General features: G+C 43.8%; 1 protein-coding gene across 1 annotated transcript in view; it reads right to left on the reverse strand.

Annotated features, from left to right (window-relative positions):
• The window catches only part of LOC116978979 (tripeptidyl-peptidase 2-like), a 90233-nt gene that overhangs the window by 22302 nt on the left and 46456 nt on the right, over nt 1–21475 (reverse strand). Inside the window, exons 19-23 of the mRNA XM_033030308.1 lie at nt 15782–15882; nt 14314–14410; nt 9786–9923; nt 8888–9132; nt 4291–4369 (exon numbers count right to left, since the gene is read on the reverse strand). Coding sequence (XP_032886199.1) covers nt 4291–4369; nt 8888–9132; nt 9786–9923; nt 14314–14410; nt 15782–15882 — 660 coding nt within the window. The remainder of the gene's footprint in view (nt 1–4290; nt 4370–8887; nt 9133–9785; nt 9924–14313; nt 14411–15781; nt 15883–21475) is intronic.

The raw sequence follows: 21475 nt of genomic DNA on the forward strand, positions 1-21475 counted from the left end.
GCGGGTGAGGCAGCATCTCTGGAGATAAAGAATGGCCGACGTTTCGGGATGTCAAAAATTACAATTGCACTTCCCCAATTGTAATATCAATTCACCCTCCCCCTCCCGTCCTGCCAGGAGCTGGAGTAAGTGTTGTATAATTATCCATGTACCTGTCTAACTGTTTCATAAATTATGGGAGAGTCCCAACCTCAACTACCTCCTTTGGCAACTTGTATCAAAGGTATCAAAAGTATCAAAGGTATTTTATTGGTCACATTCACATACACCTAGGGGTAGTGAAGTGAAATGCTTCTTGCCATTTTGCAGCACATAAAGAAGGAATACAGACATAACATTAATAAGAGTTTTAAACATAAAGAACATCCCCCCACAATGGTTCCCATTATGAGGGAAGGCACAAAGTCCAGTCCCCAACCCCAGTTCACTCATAGTCAGGCCTATTGAGGCCTCCACAGTTGCCTCTACGGAGGCCCGATGTTCCAGGCCGTTCTCGCCGGGTGATGTTGCTCCGGCGTCGGGAGAGTACTCTCAGCGGCTTGGGAACCCTGGAATGGCAGTTTCTGAAGCCAACAAGGCCGCGCCGGTTGGAGCTCCACCACTGGCGATCTCATCTAGAGTTCCCAGGCTCCCGGTGTAAAGTCAGCGCCGCCGCCCGCAGCTGATCGCTCCACAGTCCCGCAGCTCCGTGATGTTTTCCTCAGCGATCTTCAGCTCACCGGAGCTCCAGCGCGGCGACCCGGGCAAGGCATCGCCCGCTCCGCGATAGCGCTCCAGCGCTGTGCCGCCGCCGAAGCCGAGGTTCTGGGCGGTCCCCGACAGGAAACGCCGCTCCAGGCCCGCTGGTAGGACGCGAGGACGGGTCGAAGCTGCAGCCCGGAGAAAAGCTGCCTCTCCAACCAGGTAGGGACCCTGAAAGGTAGTTTCCCCCTCCCCCCCCCCCACATAAAAAAGTCTAGACCTCCAAACAAAACACTTAACTAACTAAAATAAAAAATAAAAAGATGAAAAGACAGACAGCTGCTGGCTGGGCAGCCGTGCACAGGATGTTTCATACATCCACCACCCTTTGTGTGAAAAAGTTACCCCTCGGATTCCTATTAAATCTTTTCCCCTTCACCTTGAACCTATATCCTCTGGTCCTCAATTCCCCTACTCTGGGCAAGAGACTCTGTGCATCTCCCCGATCTATTCCTCTCATGATTTTATACAGGATTTTGTACATGATTCCTTGGAACGCAGGAGACTGAGAGGGTGATCTTACAAAGGTGTGTAAAATCATGAGGTGGATAGAAAGGGTAAATGCACAGAGTCCTTTACTCAGGGTAGAGGAATCAAGAACTACTCTCAATAATGTAGCGGCTGGGCTTGTTTAATAGGAACCTAAGGAGTAAACTTCTCACACAGAGGATGATGGGCATATGGAATGAGATGCCAGGGGAAGTAATTGAGGCCGGTTCTACTACGACATTCAAAAGACATTTGGACAAGTACATGAATAGGAAAGGATTAGAGGGATATGGGCCAGGAATGGGAAATGGGATTTTGATCGGCGTGAACAAGTCGGGCCGAAGCGACCGTTTCCGTGCTGTATGACTATGAGTGGCTGCAGTATCTAATCCCCAACTATCAATTGCCAATGCATTACAGGTAGATGCTTGTACATCTTGCCAAGAGCTTGGGAACTTCGATTGGCTTTAGGAATCCTTAGACCTTCCACCCAATCCTCTTATCATTTTAATTTCAGAAGGAATAAAGGATCGTCATGAGACGAGTAATTGGAGCATCGTGCCACAGAAGGCTATGGTCCTAATGTGGGTATGGATGGCATAGTGGGTAGTGGCCCGATGAGACTGTTTCTGTGCTCTACACCTCTGTTACATTTACATAGTGTTCTGCGTACCCTTCGGTGGTCCCAAGATGCTTTCAACCAATTAAGTACTTTTTGGGGGGGAGTAGTCAGTATTGTAACACAAATAAATGTGTATTCACACTGTAAACGGGATTTATGTTGGTATAGTAAAATTGCATACGAGCCCCCATACATTTTATAGTCACAGTTACAGAGGCCGACGTCAGAAGATTCTTCAGGGGGGTGAACCCTCGGAAAACGTCTGGACCTGATGGTATACCCGGTCGAGTTCTCAAAACCTGTACAGATCAACTGGTTGGAGTTTTTGCGGACATTTTCAACCTCTCATTGCTGAGGTGCGAGATTCCCACCTGCTTTAAGAGGGCATCAATAATACCGGTGCCCAAGAATAAGGTGACGTGCCTCAATGACTATCGACCACTATCCTACGTATTAGGGACAATTTATAATCTTTACTAAAGCTAATTGACCTACAAACCTGTACATCTTTGGAGTGTGGGAAGAAACCGGAGCACCCAGGGAAAACCCACATTGGGAGAACATACAAACTCTGCACGACAGCAACCATAATCAGGATCGAACCCGGGTCTCTAGCACTGTTAGGCAGCAACTCTACCGCTGTGCCACCGTGCCACCCTAAACTCTGCACTCAGTAACTTTCCCATTGCTCTGCCCATTGTATTTGAGTTTGGGTTAATTGTATTTAAGTATAGTATTATCTGATTTGATTGGACAGCATGCAAAAGCAAGCTTTTCACTGTAGTTTGGTACCCGTGACAATAAACTAAGCCCGAATGATGGTCCTGGTTCCATGCTGGCAAGCTGGTTCCGTAACAACCGTGACACCTCTGTGCCCCACTATCATTATACATACTTTTTGTTACTTCGATACTGAGCTCTAAATTCCCTGAGCACCCCTCCCCCAGCTCCAGACATTGCCTCTTATACCAACCCTAGGTGGTCTGACGATAAACCTTTGCTTGACAGCACATCTGTGAGCAGATTAGGTGAATTACGCGGAGTTGAACAGGCAACGGAAATGCAAGGTGTTAGGCTGCCGCTACATGCAAATAAAAAACACTGAGTAAACCATTCCTTCATCGCTACAAGCTGAAGATGATGAAATACTTGACCAGGGTTGCCAGGTGCAGAGAGCACGCTTGATTAATCCCTCCTGTGAACAGAACCGTGAAATCTGCTTCCTAATGGAGCAATCACCTGCAGCCAGTCTGACTCTAACCAGTCAGCTGGAATCATTGACACAAGGAATAGAATTTAAACTCAACATTTGTGCCTGGAAAAAGCGATTTGTGCAGTTTAGTTTGTAGAACAATCCCTGAGCTGAGGGATGAACCTGTTCCACTTCAAATAAAGCTGCACTAAGCCAACATTACTCTCTTAAGGGGACAATCAATGTTTCACTCCAGGAAAAGGGCAGGCAGCTCCTCATTCTGCTTGGTTACAGTGATGTTTAGTCTGAAACAGGACAAGTCCCTGACAGCAGCCAGTCGAGGTGGACTAATCACAATTAGCTTGTTTTACAGATTCCAGAGTAGTAAATATAAGTGCAGAAGCCGAGCATAACAAATCATTTTATTTCTACAGCTTTCATGAACTAAGGAAGTCACAGTCATTTACAGCCTATGGAGTACTTTTGTCTTGATGCTCAGTTGTAATGTACAAAAGGCAACACCTAATTTGCACACAGCAAGCTCCCACAAGTAGCCAATGATTATACCTTACTGATATTGTTGAGGGAGTTTTTTTATTACTTGTACTCCAGACAGTGGAGGGAACTCCTTTACTGTTCCAAATAACTGGATAGATTTTTTTTAACGTTCTTATTTATTTTTTAACATTCTTATTTACATCCGTCATTTGGCTGGGTCCATGGATAGGAACGGTTGAGAGAGATATGAGCCAAACATGGGCGGATGAGACTAGCTTAGGTGTGACATCTTGGTCAGCAGGGATGAGTTGAGCTGAAGGATCTGTCTCCGTGCTGTATGACTGTCCTCTGGGGCAATGGTCAATGGTTTCAAGGAGAACATTAAAGAGAAAGAGTCAGATGGAAGGGTTTCAGGAGGAAGCCCCAGGTGGAAGGAATGGGCCGATGGGGAAAAGGGCAGTGGGATTTTGGAACTTTCCCTCCAGACCTTGTGAAAATTGGGAAGAATATTTTGATAGTTGTGGGCATAAAAAAGGTAACGCAAATAAGCTGAGTTGAACTTCAGATAAAATTTGATCAACAGCACATTGTTGAAACGTTCCGATATTGTTGCGCCAGATAACAGTCAAACCTGCAAGCCAGCGAGATGCCAAACTAATTGTTAACTCCTAAGAAACAAATGTGCCATGCAGATTGAGGAGGACCAATTGGGCAGTGCCCACATGATTAGAATAGGGAACATACTTACAGCTTTCTTGCCAGTTTCAGTTTTAGAAAGGGTGAGTGTTCCCATTAGAAAGCAGCCAATTTCAAATCCTTTTGGAACTCTGGGGAGAATAAAAGAGAGAATTAATATCATCCTTATTCATGGACACAGGGATATTGAGGGAACAGTAATCACTGGAAATACTCTGCAATTCATGGTTGCACAACACTTGGCAGAGAGAACCAAGCCCCTGCTAAAATAGAGTTTGGGCAGGAAGAAGGAAGGGAGGGATCACAGGTCTGTCAGTCACTGAGCAGAGACTGTTCCCATCCGCCCGCCCTCGGGCTCCTCCCCCTCCTCCCCTTTTCCTTCTTTCTCCCACCCCCCATCAGTCTGAAGAAGGGTTTCGGCCCGAAACGTCGCCTATTTCCTTCGCTCCATAGATGCTGCTGCACCCGCTGAGTTTCCCCAGCAATTTTGTGTACCTTCGATATTCCAGCATCTGCAGTTCCCTTTTGAACACTGAGCAGAGACTGATGGATCAAGTGAAGATCCAACTGCAACTCCTGTGACTGGACAAACTGCTGCACCTTTTGCGCTCACAATTTGCCGTGCATTTTCTTTATGTCGTAGTTTAGGCTACGCATACAATTCTTTGCAATTTCTTACAGTCTTGGGCAGAGCTGTTACCATTCCAAGCTGTGATGCATCTGGATGGGGTACTTCATATGGAACATGTTCATGAAATCAGCCTCCATTGATTTGTGCCACAAGCAATTCTACAGACTCATGACCCTTTGGGCAAAATTCTTCCTCATCTTGGTCTTGAGTGGTCTCCCCACAACGCCAAGACCTGGCACTCTGGTTCCATTAAAAGCCTGCAGTAGCAATGCGAACACTACTAAATCTACACAATTAATCACACTTCTCAGAATTGTTTTCCAAAATCTTCAAAAATCTTTTGCTTTTAAAGTAATTTCACTGAAATATTCCATTGAATCTTATTTCACTGCCCTGAGGCAGCAAATTCGAGATCACAACAATTCTCGGCATAATGATCTTTTTGAAGCATAATCTTCTCCTGTTTTGTTTCCTTTCTTTGTGGAACCTGTGCCCTTCGATCATCAATCCCTTTGCCTGTAGAAACAGTTCCTCCCAACTCAAATAAGCCCTTCTAATTAAGCTGCTGTTTCTCTGTGCTTACGCTAATGATCTAGTTGCTGTACCTCAGATGTTCGGGGGGAGGGGGGTAGGGGGCATGACTTGAAATTAGAGAATTCAACCTGTGAACAGAACCTCAACCTAAACATCACTGTAACCAAGATCCTGATTGGGTTGTATGCCACCTAAGCGAAATATGAAGTGCTGTTCCTCCAGATTGCGTGTGGCTCACTCTGGTAATGGAGAAGGTCCAGGACAGAAAGGTCAGTATGGGAATGAGAAGGGGAGATAAAATGTTTAGCAACCGGGAGAGCCAGTGGGCCTTGGCGGACTCAGCATAAGTGTTTGGTGAAATGGTTGCTGACTCTACACTTGGTCTCGCCAATGTAACGGAGGCAACATCAAGAACTCCCGATGCAGTAGATGAGGTTAGAGAAGGTGCCGTTAAGTTGTAAACTATCGAAGCAGAATACGAGGTGCTGTTCCTCCAGTTTGCATGTGGCAATAGAGAAGGCCCATGGCAGAAAGGTCGGTATGGGAATGGGAAGAGAAGTTAAAAAGGTTAGCAACCGTGAGATCCAGCAGGCATTGGCAGTCAGAGTGCAAATTCTATGTTTGATCTTGCCAATGTACAGGAGGCCACTTTTATTAAAAATTGATATTCTGATAAACACTGCAGTCACACAAACAGCCCCCCCAGTCACCTCCATTAACTGATCACTCATTTCATTTAACACGGCTGCTGCTTTGGCTACACAATGCTTTCGCTGCAATGTATTTTGGAATGCAGCAAAAGGTATGATAAAGAAAAGCCAAGTTCATTTTTTCTGTATCATCTGCAAGATTCTTACACATGTTAATAAAATTCATAATTTGTGAAGTGAAGATATCTAACATTGGAACAAATATGGAATGATATTCCATGAGGAGATGCCTATTACTGTAAAGTATGCAACGTTTCATGTTTTATGCATGCGTCTGATGACATGCTATGCCATTACTAAATTATTAAACACGCCAATAACAAACTGTTTCTTCACTGCATTTATATCTGGAGGCAGCTGGCAGCAGTTCACAATTTTAATAGAAACTTGGAACATTATGAAGATGGTGCCAGCACAATAACCTGGCTCTCAACACCAGCAAAACAAAAGAACTGATTGTGGACTTTGGAAAGGGTAGGATGGGGACCCATAGTCCTGTTCATATCATGGTGGAGAGGGTCAAGAGCTTCAAATTCTTGGGCATGCATATCTCTGAAGATCTCTCCTGGTCCGAGAACACTGATGCAATTATAAAGAAAGCTCATCAGCGCCTCTACTTCCTGAGAAGATTACGGAGAGTCGGTATGTCAAGGAGGACTCTATCTAACTTCTACAGGTGCACAGCAGAGAGCATGCTGACTGGTTGCATCATGGCTTGGTTCGGCAATTTGACCGCCCAGGAGCGGAAAAGACTGCAAACAGTTGCAAACAGTGCCCAGTCCATCATCGGCTCTGACCTCCCTACCATCGAGGGGATCTATCGCAGTCGCTGCCTCAAAAAGGCTGCAAAAAGGATCCACATCATCCTGGCCACTCACTCATCTCCCCGCTGCCTTCAGGTAGAAGGTGCAGGAGCCTGAAATCTGCAACATCCAGGTTCAGGAATAGCTCCTTCCCCATCAGGCTGTCATCTGCCCTCCATAGATGCTGACTGACCCACTGAGTTCTTCCAACACTTTGTGCTTTGCTCAAGACTCCAGCATGTTCGTTGTATCTCCCCTGCTCTTTTTGCTTGTGGATGGATCGTCTACATGCAGCCGAGGGAGCAGACAAGACCAAGCCAATGTCTCATGAAAGGGAAGCCTGCCATAGTGGAACAATCTCGACAATGGAGTGTCAACCTACTTGCTCAAAACCTGACCACAACTTCTTGCTCAGTGACAGGAGTTTCTCCCACTGAGCCACAGAAATAGAGTCCAGACTACAGTACAAAAACAGCCCCCTTGGCCAACAATGTCTGTGCCAAACATTACGCCAAGTCCAACTCTTACCCATTATCCATATCCGTCACTGTCCTGCATATCCGTGTGCCAATCCAAAGTCTCATACATGCCACCATCGTATCTGTCTCGCAATGCTTTCCAGGCCCCACCACCCTCTGTATAATAAACGCACATCACCTTTAAACTTTAACCCTCTCACCTTAAAGCTATGTCCTCTAGTATCTGATTTTTTCCCATCCTGTGAATAAGGTTCTGACTGTCTACCTTATCCACTTTGGCGGCAAAAACAAGGGGGCAGATTATTATCTCAGTGGGGTTAGGTTAGGTAAGGGGGAGGTGCAGCGAGACCTGGGTGTCCTTGTACACTAGTCACTGAAAGTTGGCATGCAGGTACAGCAGGCAGTGAAGAAAGCTAATGGAATGTTGGCCTTCATAACAAGAGGATTTCAGTATAGGAGTAAAGAGGTTCTTCTGCAGTTGTATAGGGCTCTGGTAAGACCATATCTGGAGTATTGTGTACAGTTTTGGTCTCCTAATTTGAGGAAGGACATCCTTGTGATTGAGGCAGTGCAGCATAGGTTCACGAGATTGATCCATGGGATGGCGGGACTGTCATATGAGGAAAGATTGAAAAGACTAGGCTTGTATTCACTGGAGTTTAGAAGGATGAGGGGGGATCTTATAGAGACATATAAATTATAAAAGGACTGGACAAGCTAGATGCAGGAAAAATGTTCCCAATGTTGCGCGAGTCCAGAACCAGGGGCCACATTCTTAGAATAAAGGGGTGGCCATTACAGACTGAGGTGAAAAAAACGTTTTCACCCAGAGAGTTGTGAATTTGTGGAATTCCCTGCCACAGGGGGCAGTGGAGGCCAAGTCTCTGGATGAATTTATGAGAGAGTTAGATAGAGCTCTAGGGGCTAGTGGAATCAAGGGATATGGGGAGAAGGCAGGCACGGGTTATTGATTTGGGACGATCAGGCATGATCACAATGAATGGCGGTGCTGGCACGAAGGGCCAAATGGCCTCCTCCTGCGCCTATTTTCTATGTTTCTATCTATGCCTCATAATTTTATATACTCCTATCAGTTCCCTCCACAACCTCTGGCATTCTAGAGAATAGAATCCAAGTCTGTCCAACCTCTCATGTAGCTAATGTTTAGTGTTTTCTGAGTCATTCGTAACTGTCACTGTATGTCATGTTGTTACTTGTGAGCGGAGCACCAAAGCAAATTCCTTATACGTGAATACTTGGCCAATAAACTTACTTACTTACTTAATCCTGGCATCATTCTGGTAAATCTACTCTGTACACTTTCACAACCTTCACAACCAACCTGAAATGGGGCTAGCAGAAATGCACACAATACTCCAAATGTGACCCAAGAAAAACCCAATGAAGCAGCAATGAAGTTCCACTGTCAGTAACACATCTATTTTCCCAACATTTATGCAGTCGGATTTCGTAAACTCTACTAATTTCTTACTTGTCATCTGGCAACATAGTGACATGGAATGGAACAGTGTACTTTGGATCCAGTGTAATGCTGCCAAACTTGTTCTTGTTCAGCAAGGCATTGACTTGCGTGCGGTAAACGTCCAGGTTTAACGCGGCTGGAAGCTTGCGGCTGATGTGGAAGGGCAAGTCTGTTAGGTGTTCCAGCTCGCTCAGCGACTCGTGACGAACCTGGAAGCGGATGACGTAGTCCCCTTTCTCCAGCTTCAGAGAGTACTGTGAAGAAATGCAATGTATTTCCTGATAGTTAAATGCGAATCCTCCTTCATTACACATGTAACTGAAATACAGTTGAAGTTGTGTCATGGTTTCATTTGTAGGACTAGTAATGCAATGGTTAAGACAAATAATTCAGAGAATGTGGACTTAACACCTAACATGACCATCTGAGAATGGTTTGAAAACTAAAAATCTGAAATTAAAACTTTGGTTCAATCAAGTAAAGTTTTGGCACAAAACACAAATGGTTCACTATCTGTTTTCAAAGACCGCCATAGTTTGCCCTTTATGTGACTCTTAAAGCCATGCTGGAAATGGGATTGGGACTTTTAACTCTAGAACACTTTGAGTCAGCAGCTTGCAGACCTTGTAGACACAAGGAACTGCAGATGTTGGCTTACCAAAAAATCACAAAGTGCTGGAGTAACTCAGCCAGTCATAGAGTCATAGAGCATGGAATCCGGGGCGATGGGAAGTTGTGACAAAAAGATCAGCTGCAATCTTAGAATGGAAGAGCAGGCTCGATGGGCTGAGTGGCCTACTTCAAATTTGTTTAATGATCAAGGTCTCTTCACAATAATTTTTTATTTTTGAATTGTGCTCTTCCCACCAGATCAACGCATTATTCCATCCTTAGCCGCAACTCTTACCCTGTCGGGATAAGCATCGCCTGCTCCCATTAGCCTTTTGTTCTGATCGAAGACCATCCACAACTGGCTGTCGTATTCCGACTCGTACAGCAAATCAGACAAGAGGGGGCAGCTGGGCGTCACCTCACCGCTCTTCCCCTAGAACAGCAACACACAAAGACAGCCGATGATCACCAAGTAACGAACAGCGTCATTTGTAAAGGCCGCTGTAGACACAAACAAGTGAGGATGCTGGAATCTTCAGCAAAAGGTACTGCGAGAGGAGGGCCGACGGAGAGGATACAGGGAGATGATAAAGGGAGAAAGGGGGGGGAAGAGTCTTACCTTCTGCGCCTTCAGGATTGGCTGCAGGAGCCCCCCCCCCCCCCCCCCTGGGGAACAAGGGCTGAAGAGGGCCGTGCGAGGAGGGACGACGGTTCACAGGACAACCGGAATGGAGGCAATGGCTGCAACAGACCTTTGTGGTCAGCTGCAGCTGGGACTGTAAAATGGCATCTCTAGCATAGACTCAGTGGGCTGTTCTGTACATTCTGGTCTAACCGGGGATTGTGTTCATGTATGGTGATAATCTTGCTGAGTTGTATGCAAAGGAAGTATTTCTCTGTACCTAGGTACACGCGATAAAAGAAACCATTGCAAGTACAAAGTGCTGAAGGAATTCAGCGGGTCAGACAGCATCTGTGGAGTGAATGAATTCCGCAGAATTTGCCTGCCCAGCCGAGTTGCTCAGCGCTTTGTGTTGTGTTCAGCTGAACTTGTACATTCCCTCACTGCATTAAACACTAATTTAAAGGTGTGCTGCAGCAACTCAATGGTAATCCCTCCTCTGTGACCCCTGCCAGTCAGAAGTACAAGAATGACAATGTAAGAACAGCATTTCTTAAATACCTGTCTATGTTACAGCTCCTTGATATATTAGTTTCTTTACTGTGCTTGATAAATATCTTGTAATTCTCAATTTAACATTGTATGCAAGCCATTATAACAGAATATTTAACGTTGGACAGAACAGCACTAATTAAAATACAATTAAAGTCATTTAAGTGCACACTCAGCATTCTGCCGATACTGTGGAGGAGTCTTTAAGTGGAAGATTTTGACAAGTTCAGCGTAGTTGCATTGAGTGAGCCTAAAATAAATCAAGCTGAGAAGACTTCATATTATCTCTTAATAAGACAGAATAAAAAGGCAACCAATTGTCAGGATTATTCCCAAAGGGTTTGAATTGAAAACAGATACAAAATCTGGAGGCACAGAATAGGAAAGGTTTAGAGGGATATGGACCAAACACAGGCAAATGGTACTAGATTAGATGGGGCACGTTGGTTGGCATGGACAAGATGGGCTGAAGTGTCTGTTTGCGTGCTGCAAGTATTGGAGAGATGATCTGATCAGAAAGTTGAATCCTGGGTTCCAAGTCAGATGGGGCAAATAAAGTGGATGCAATAATTAGGATCTATTAAAGTTCCACAGGTTTTGGAATGCTCCCTGTAGACTGAACGCAGTAAATGCAGCATCGCTATTCAAAAAAACAGGGAGATAATAAGGAACTCAAGGTCAGGTTAGCTGGTCATTGTTGCTGGGAGAAATGCTGAAATCCATTATTAAGGAAGGGATAATAAGGCTTGTAGAATTTTTAAAATGACAGGGTTGTGTTATGAGAAGAAAATCATGGCCAACAGTATTTCCCAAAAATATATTGCACAACTAATGATTGTGAAGGCAGGTGGTTTGAGTGGACTCATTCGTTCTTCGTCAACATCGTCATTCAGCTGGGCAGCAAGGAAACAGGCCCTTCAGCCCACCTTATCCATGCGGACAAAGGTGGTATACTGGGCTGGTCCCATTTGCCTGGATTTGGCCCATATTCCTCTAAACCCAACCTTTCCATATATAGAAAACATAAAAATAGAAAATAGGTGCAGGAGGAGGCCATTCGGCCCTTCGAGCCAGCACCGCCATTCATTGTGATCATGGCTGATCGTCCCCAATCAATAACCCGTGCCTGCCTTCTCCCCATATCCCTTGACTCCACCAGCCCCTAGAGCTCTATCTAACTCTCTCTTAAATTAATCCAGTGACTTGGCCTCCACTGCCCCCTGTGGCAGGGAATTCCATAAATTCACAACTCTCTGGGTGAAAAAGTTTTTTCTCACCTCAGTCTCAAATGACCTCCCCTTTATTCTAAGACTGTGGCCCCTGGTTCTGGACTCGCCCAACATTGGGAACACTTTTCCTGCATCTAGCTTGTCTAGTCCTTATATAATTTTATATGTTTCTATAAGATCCCCCCTCATCCTTCTAAACTCCAGTGAATACAAGCCTAGTCTGTTCAATCTTTCCTCATATGACAGTCCCGCCATCCCAGGGATAAATCTCGTGAACCTACGCTGCACTGCCTCAATCACAAGGATGTCCTTCCTCAAATTAGGAGACCAAAACTGTACACAATATTCCAGATGTGGTCTCACCAGAGCCCTATACAACTGCAGAAGAACCTCTTTACTCCTATACTGAAATCCTCTGGTTATGAAGGCCAACATTCCATTAGCTTTCTTCACTGCCTGCTGTACCTATACGCCAACTTTCAGTGACCGGTGTACAAGGACACCCAGGTCTCGCTGCACCTCCCCCTTACCTAACGTAACCCCATTGAGATACTAATCTGCCCCCTTGTTTTTGACGCCAAACTGGATAGCCTCACATTTATCTATATTATACTGCATCTGCCACACATCTGCCCACTCACTCAACCTGTCCAGGTCACCCTGCAACCTCCTAACATCCTCTTCATAGTTCACACTGCCACCCAGCTTTGTGTCATCCGCAAACGTGCTAGTGTTGCTCTTAATTCCCTCTTCCAAATCATTAATATATATGGTAAACAGTTGCGGCCGCAACACCGAGCTTTGCGGCACTCCACTCGCCACTAATGCCATTCTGAAAAGGACCCGTTCACTCCAACTCTTTGCTTCCGGTCTGCCAACCAATTTTCTATCCATGTCAACACCCTACCCCCAATACCATGTGCTCTAATTTTAGTCATCAGTCTCCCGTGCGGGACCTTATCAAAGGCTTTCTGAAAGTCTAGCTACACTACATCCACTGGCACCCCTTCATCCATTTTACTTGTCACATCCTCAAAAAATTCCAGAAGATTAGTCAAGCATGATTTCCCTTTCATAAATCCATGTTGACTTGGACTAATCCTTTTACTGCTATCCAAATGCCCCATTATTACCTCTTTAATAATTGACTCCAGCATCGTTCCCACCACCGAAGTCAGGCTAACTGTCCAAATGTATTTTAAAAGTGTAATTGTATTCTCTTCTATCTCTGGCTGCTCATTTGAGATATGGACCACCCTCCGAGTGGAAGCGTCGCCCCTGAGGTCCCTCTTAAATTTCTCTCTTCTCACCTCAAGACTATGCACTCTAGTTTAGAAGGAACGTCTTAGGAGAGAAAAATATTCATGGGGCAAATCTACTTGGTAAAAACATTCTAACTGCTTTTTAAGAATGTAGTTCAGGGAAGATAAGAGAGAACCAGTGGAAATAGAGGACATGAAAGCAGCATTCAGTAAGTTTCTGCATGAATATTACAAGGGGTAATATTCACAGTGGCAGAAGACTGGTTAAAGGACAAAAAAGAGTTGAATATGAATCACATTCACATGGACAGGTTACTGCTAGTGGCATGCTGCAAGGGTCAGTGCTTGGACATCAGTTATTTTCTCTCTTTTGGGGTATACATGAAGGGAACAATTAATATAGTCTTTTTTATGACAATATAAATCAAAAATGTTCTTTCGACTGAAACATTGACAGTTTCTCTCTCCATGGATGCTACCTGATCTGTTGTGCGTTTCCAGTATTTTCTGCTTTTTGTTTCAACTTTTCACCTTCAGGAACTTTGAATCATGGTGTCAGGACAGCAACCTAGCTCTCAATATCAGCAAGACAAAAGAGTTAGTTGTTGACCAATGGAAGCAGGGGGGCAGAGGGGGGAAGTTGTGAACATACCCTGTCCTCATCAATGGGGTTGCTGTAGAGATGGTCCACTGCTTCAAGTCACTGGACATCCGTATCACCAGCGATCTAACCTGGTCCCTTCACACTGAGGCGGTGATCTTTAGATTTCAGAATTACAGCGTGTAAACAGTCCCTTCGGCCCACTGAGTCCACACCGACCAGCAATCACCCGTTCACACTAGCACTGTCCTACCCATTAGGGACAATTTTACAATTTACAGAAGCCAAATAACCTGTAAACCTGCTCGTCTTTGGAGTGTGGGAGGAAACTGGAGCACCCGGAGAAAATCTACGCGATCACAGGGAGAGAGAACAAATTTTGTATAGACAGCACCCGTAGTCAGGATCGAACTCAGGTCTCTGGCACTGCAAGGCAACAACTCAACCGCTGCGCCACTGTGCCGCCCCGATCAAAAAGACAGTTCACATTACAGGTGGTAACACTGACCATTCATGAAAAGTATCCAAGAAGGGTTTACTATGTTTTAATTAGTTACCTGACTGAAATTGTAGGTTAAAACAAGTTCATACAGGTGTCTGTTAGTGGGCAGGATATCCCGGGAGCCCAGGGGTTTTGTTTTAGCATCCACCGGCCTGTCAAAAGAGATAACGAGCTTGATTAGTGCTTTAATATTTAAGTACATACAGTGCCCGCCATAATGTTTGGGACAAAGACCCATCATTTATTCATTTGCCTCTGTACTCCACAATTTCAGACTTGTAATAGAAAAAAAATCACATGTGGTTAAAGTGCCCATTGTCAGATTTTAATAAAGGCCATTTTTATACATTTTGGTTTTACCATGTAGAAATTACAGCAGCGTTTATATATAGTCCCCCCATTTCAGGGCACCATAATGTTTGGGTCACAGCAATGTCATGTAAATGAAAGTAGTCATGTTTAGTATTTTGGTGCGTATCCTTTGCATACAATGACTGCTTGAAGTCTTCAATTCATGGACATCACCAGTTGCTGGTTGTCTTCTCTGGTGATGCTCTGCCAGGCCTGTATTGCAGCCATCTTTAGCTCATACTTGCTTTGGGGGCTAATCCCCTTCAGTGGTGAAATCAAAATGTATAAAAATGCCCTTTAATAAAAGCTAACATTGTGCACTTTAATCACGTGATTGTTTTCTATTTCAAATTTCAAATTGTGGAGTACAGTGCAAATAAATAAATACTGGGTCTTGGTCCCAAACATTATGGAGGGCACTGTAGTCCTACACAATGAAAGACATTAATTGCTGGACATTTCCACATTGATCATCAACTGTAACTTCAAAGCTCCTTAATTGGAAGATATAATAGCAATACATAAACATTTTAAAGAGTTTGTTTTTAAGTTTAAAGATACAGCGAAGAAATGGGTTCTTCCGCCCCACCGAGTCCATGCCGACCATCGATCACCCATTCACACTTGTTCTATGTTATCCCACTTACTCATCCACTTCCTACACACTCTAGGCAATTTGTAGAGGCCAAATAACCTACAAACTAACATGTCTTTGGGATGAGAGGAAACCAGGGCACCCGGAGGAAACCCACATGTTCACAGCGAGAATATACAAACACCACACTGACGGCACTCAAGGTAAGGACCGAATCCGGGTTTTTACCGTGGTGAGGCAGCTGCTCGCTCAGCTGCGCCTCTGTGCCGCTCTGCACCACATAAGCATAAATATTGGCCGGAACACCAGACTCTTATTTGCCTCTGTCCCCCCCCTACTCTTTTTTAATAAAGGTCCCAAGCATGTCTCATTCAAAATAAAGGCCTTTCAGAAGGTCATTATTCTCACTGCACTATAGGAAAGGGCCAGAGGATATGTAATAGTGAAGTCTCTGTGCATGGGTTAAAGCCCAAACTTCCCAACTCAAAGACAACAGTTGAGCCTAGGTTGAAAATAAAAGTCAAGGACTATGACATTTTCACATAGGTGTAAATATCGAGGAATATAATTACATTACCGAAGGGTCTGCACCCAAGATTTTAGAGTCAGGACAGGAGAAACCTCTTCGTATTTCAGTGATGCAATGGTGTCAAATCGTGCAATACCTTCTGATGCATGCTAGATAGAAACAAATGCAGGGTTAATAATTCTGTTTCTGTAAAGTTATACACAGAGTTAGCTCATTACCAATGAAAATAGTTAAACATCTTGCCGTATAATTCAGCATACCGAAACTACTACATTGGGATAAGGTAAATTACAATATTGTTAGACAAGAGCTCGGGAGAGTAAATTAGGAGCAGCTGTTATCGGGCGCAACCGAAGTGTTGCTGCCTTACAGCACCAGAGACCCGGGTTCAATCCCGACTATGGGTGCTGTCTATACAGAGTTTGTATGTTCTCCTAGTGACCGCATGGGTTTCCCCGGGTGCTCTGGTTTTCTCCCGTTTGTAAGTGAATTTAGCTTTGGTAAAAATTGTAAGTTGTCCCTGGCGTGTGGGATAGTGCGAGTGTATGGGTGTCCGCATGTCGGCACGGACCCGGTGGGCCGAAGGGCCTGTTTCCGCTCTGTATCTCTAAACTGAACCAATTGATCAGAACCGGCATGTTCCAGTAAGGAGGAACGATAAGGATGGCAACGTAAGGGAACTTTGGATGACCAAAGAGGTTCTAAATTTGGTCAGAGAGAAAAAGGAAGCTTATGTAAGGTTTAGGAAGATGAAATCAGGCAAGCCCTTTGAAGACTATAAAAAAAGGAGGAAAGAACTCAAGCAGGGAATTAGAAGGGCCAAAGGGGTTACGCAATATCATTGGCAAATCAGATTAAAGACAATCCCAGGGTTTTTGTATGTGCATTAAAAACAAGAGTGTAACTAGAAAGAAGGTCAGAACACTTGGCACCACAAGTAGGTAGGTGGACAAGGCATAGTGACCTTTATCAGTCAGAGTACTGAGTATAGAAGTGGAGAGGTCATCTTGCAGTTAGTTGTACAAGATGCTGGTGAGGCCACATTTAGAGTATTGTGTTCAGTTTTGGTAACCCAGTTATACGAAAGGTGTTGTTAAGCTGGAAAGTGTGCAGGAAAGATTTACAAGGAAATTGCCAGGGGTGATCTTACAGAGGTGTACAAGATCATGAGAGGAACAGATAGGGTAAGCACAGTCTTTTACCCAAAGTAGGGAAATCAAGAACCGGAGGACATAGGTTTAAGGTGAGGGGGGAAAAGATTTAATTGGAACCCGAGGAGCAACTTTTCATTACACGGATGTTAGGTGTAAGGAATGAGCTGCTGGAGGAGGCAGTTAAAGCAGATACTATCACAATGTTTAAGAAACATTTAGAGAGGTACATAGGTAGGATAGGTTTAGAGGGATAGGGGCCAAATGTAGGCAGGTGAGACAAGTGTAGATGGAGCATGTTGGTCAACATGGCAAGTTGGGCCGAAGGGTCTGTTTCCATGCTGTATGATTTTATGACACTCAAGGAAAAAGTAGGAACATATAGGTTCTGTCAGGGGATGTAGGTGAGGTTATCAACCAGTACTTTGCATCTGTGATCACCAAGGAGGCGGACATGGAATTTAGTGAGATCAGTGCAGGGTATACTAATATGCTAGGGTAGTTTGAGCATTTTTCCAGGATAGAACTTACTTGCACTTGGAACAGAATGGGATAATTAAGGACAGTCCGCATGTCCTTACGAACTTGACTGAGCTTTTTGCTGCGATGATGAAGATGATTGATGAGGTGAGGGCAATGGATGTTCTCTACATGGATTTAGTAAGTCATTTAAAGAAGTCCCTTGTGGGCGACTGATTAGGAAGATTAAGGTGAAATGGAACAGCTGGCATCCATAGGTGCAATTAAGTGGATGGGTGTTTTTCTGTCTGGAGGTCTGCGACCAGTAGTGTTCTATGACTTGGACGTAAATGTAGATAGGTTGGTTAATAAGTTTGCAGATGACACTAAAATTGGTGGAGTTGCAATTAAGTGAGAAAGGCAATGAAAGGATATAACCGATTTTAGATCGGTTAGATATACTGTAGGTGGAGAAATTACAGATGTAGTTTAATCTGAACAAGTGTGTTGTTTCACTCAGGGAGGTCAAATGTAAGGGGAAAGTATACACTGAATAGCAAGACCCTTAATAGCATTGATGCATTGGGGGATGGTAGACACAAATTGCTGGAGTAACTCAGAGGGACAGGCAATATCTCTGGAGAGAAGGAATAGGTGGCGTTTCAGGTCGAGACCCTTGTTCAGACCCGAAACTTCACCCATTCCTTCTCTCCAGAGATGCTGCCTGTCCTGATAAGTTACTCCAGCATTTTGTGTTTACCTTCGATTTAAACCAGCTTCTGCAGTTCTTTCCTATGCATAGGGGAATCTCAGGGTCCAAGTCCATAGCTCTGCGAAAGTATCCAAACAAGTAGATAGAGCTGGAAAGGCGGCATTTGGTATGTTTGTTTTCATCAGCCGAGGCATTGTGTATGAGAGTATGGAGGGATATGGATACTGGAGAGGAGATTAGTTTATCTTCACATCATGTTCAGCACAGACATTGTGGGCTGATGGGTTTGTTTCAGTGCTGTACTGTTCTATGCGTATTAAGGAACTGCAGATGTTGGTTTAAACTGAAGATAGACACAAAAAGCTGGAGTAACTCAGCGGGACAGGCAGCATTTCTCGAGAGAAGAATTGGGTGACGTTTTGGGTTAAGATCCTTCTTTAGACCCGAAACATCACCCATTCCTTCTCTCCAGAGATGCTGCCTATCCCGCTGAGTTACTCCAACGTTTGTGTCTGTATGTACTGTTTAATGTTCCATTATTCAATACCACTTTCATTTATAATTATGTTCAATATCTCAGCATACAAACTTTGTTCTATGCAGCTTCAATGACAAATTACTTTTTTTCTCAAAATGTGGATTTCACTGGCATAGGCTGATAATATTGTCCATTTCTTGAGGCCTATAAAATTTGAACAGACTGCCCTGATTTAATATTATACGCAGGATAAACCAAATACTGAAAGGCAAACCTTCACCTCTAACTTACACTGCATTACATCCTCCAAGTCCTTTCATGGACCAGAAAAGTTTTCATTCAATTGTACTTTGAATTCAGTTCAGTAATACCTTGACGCAGTGCAAGGTTATTCCTATGTCTTGTTTTCTGCTCTCTAAGTTGCCTTGGGACATTTGTCCCATCGGAATGGTCTTGAGGAGGAAAGCGCTTGCATTTCTACAGAACATTTCACTGCCTCAGAACATTCCAAGGTGCTTCACAGGAGAAGTAATTTCAAAGCAAAGTCAAGATTGTTATGCAGGAAATGGGCAGCCACTGTACACAGAAAGCTCTGTCGAACAGCAACTTGACAGCAATTACTGGATGATCAGCTTAAGATGTTGGCTTAGTGACTTCACATTATCAAGATACCAAGGAAATCTTTCAAGTTCTGGTTTAAAATTATGTCTTTGGATCTTTATGTCTACATTACGTGACCAGACAACTTCCTGGCTGCACATTGAAGACCTGTATTTTAACACTTGCCACCTCCAGCTAAGCTAATACACTGCTACAGTGTAGTTACATGAGTGGCATCTATTTGGCAAACTGGAAATTTGCTCAGGTATGTACTGTCAGCAAAAAGTAAAATAAATCTAATCTAGCTAATTGCTGTGCAATTAGTGTCTGCTCTATCATCCGTTGTGATGGAAGGTGTCGCTGATAGAGCTATCAAGCAATACTTATTCTCTAATAACTTGATCACCAAAGTCCAGGTTTTCTAGGACCACAGTTCCAAATTCTTTACAGGTTTGGAACAAGTATGGACCAAAGAGCTTCAATAGAGAGGCAAGGTGAGACCGAATGCCCTTAATATTTCTTGTTTAATTAATAAGTCTGAAGAAGGGTTTCGGCCCGAAACTTTGCCTATTTCCTTCGCTCCATAGATGCTGCTGCACCCGCTGAGTTTCTCCAGCTTTTTTGTGTACCTGCCCTTAATATTTGTTGTTGTTTGCCAAATACAAGCCTCTACTAGATTTAGAGGGATATGAGCCAATTGGGACTAGCTCAGGACATCACCTTGGTTGGCGTGGACGAGTTGGGCTTCAGGGGTTGTTTCCGTACTGTATTGCTATGATTCCATCTCTCTCTGCCTTAAAAAATTCATATATTCTACTTCCACTGCCCTTTGAGGAAGAGAGTTCTTATCATAAATTTTAAAGGGTTGAGGTCTTAGTCCCAATCCCCACGGTAGATGACCTGTTACATCTTGCCAACCAGCAAAAACTTTTCATGTCTACTTTCTAATTCCAAGTGGCCTGCTGGTCTTCTTATCCATGGCGAACAGTAGGTTGTGGTACAACTCTAACTTCAGAGGCTTGAGAACAAAGTTCTGCATGAAGTACTGGGGTTAGTGATGTCTTGCTTCAGATGGGTATTAAACAAAGTCTCCTCCCAAATGGTTACACTGACACCATAAAGATGCGCTTGCTCTGCTCAATATATATATCTCAACCATAAAACAATGAAAATATGTAATCTGTTTTTTCAGAGCATTTTATCAGTACATTAAGTAGCTGAACCCTGTCCCACATTACAAACTACAATTGTACTTTTAAAGTAGTTCATTGATTGTGAAATAACCATATAACCATATAACAATTACAGCACGGAAACAGGCCATCTCGACCCTTCTAGTCCGTGACGAACACGTATTCTCCCCTAGTCCCATATACCTGCACTCAGACCATAACCCTCCATTCCTTTCCCGTCCATATAACTATCCAATTTATTTTATAATGATAAAAACGAACCTGCCTCCACCACCTTCACTGGAAGCTCATTCCACACAGCCACCACTCTCTGAGTAAAGAAGTTCCCCCTCATGTTACCCCTAAACTTCTGTCCCTTAATTCTCAAGCCATGTCCCCTTGTTTGAATCTTCTCTACTCTCAGTGGGAAAAGCTTATCCACGTCAACTCTGTCTATCCCTCTCGTCATTTTAAAGACCTCTATCAAGTTCCCCCTTAACCTTCTGTGCTCCAAAGAATAAAGCCCTAATTTGTTCAACCTTTCTCTGTAACTTAGTTGCTGAAACCCAGGCAACATTCTAGTAAATCTCCTCTGTACTCTCTCTATTTTGTTGACATCCTTCCTATAATTAGGCGACCAAAATTGTACACCATACTCCAGAATTGACCTCACCAATGCCTTGTACAATTTTAACATTACATCCCAACTTCTATACTCAATGCTCTGATTTATAAAGGCCAGCAGACCAAAAGCTTTCTTTACCACCCTATCTACATGAGATTCCACTTTCAGGGAACTGTGCACAGTTATTCCCAGATCCCTCTGTTCACCTGCATTCTTCAATTCCCTACCATTTACCATGTACGTCCTATTTTGATTTGTCCTGCCAAGATGTAGCACCTCACACTTATCAGCATTAAACTCCATCTGCCATCTTTCAGCCCACTCTTCCAACTGGCATAAATCTCTCTGTAGACTTTGAAAATCTACTTCATTATCCACAACCCCACCTATCTTAGTATCATCTGCATACTTACTAATCCAATTTACCAAGGTTCAAGTTCAAGTTCAAGTGAGTTTATTGTCATGTGTCCCTGTATAGGACAATGAAATTCTTGCTTTGCTTAAGCACACAGAAAATAGTAGGCATTTACTACAAAACAGATAAA

Source organism: Amblyraja radiata, chromosome 12 (assembly GCF_010909765.2).
Source record: "Amblyraja radiata isolate CabotCenter1 chromosome 12, sAmbRad1.1.pri, whole genome shotgun sequence".
Lineage (NCBI taxonomy): Eukaryota > Metazoa > Chordata > Chondrichthyes > Rajiformes > Rajidae > Amblyraja > Amblyraja radiata.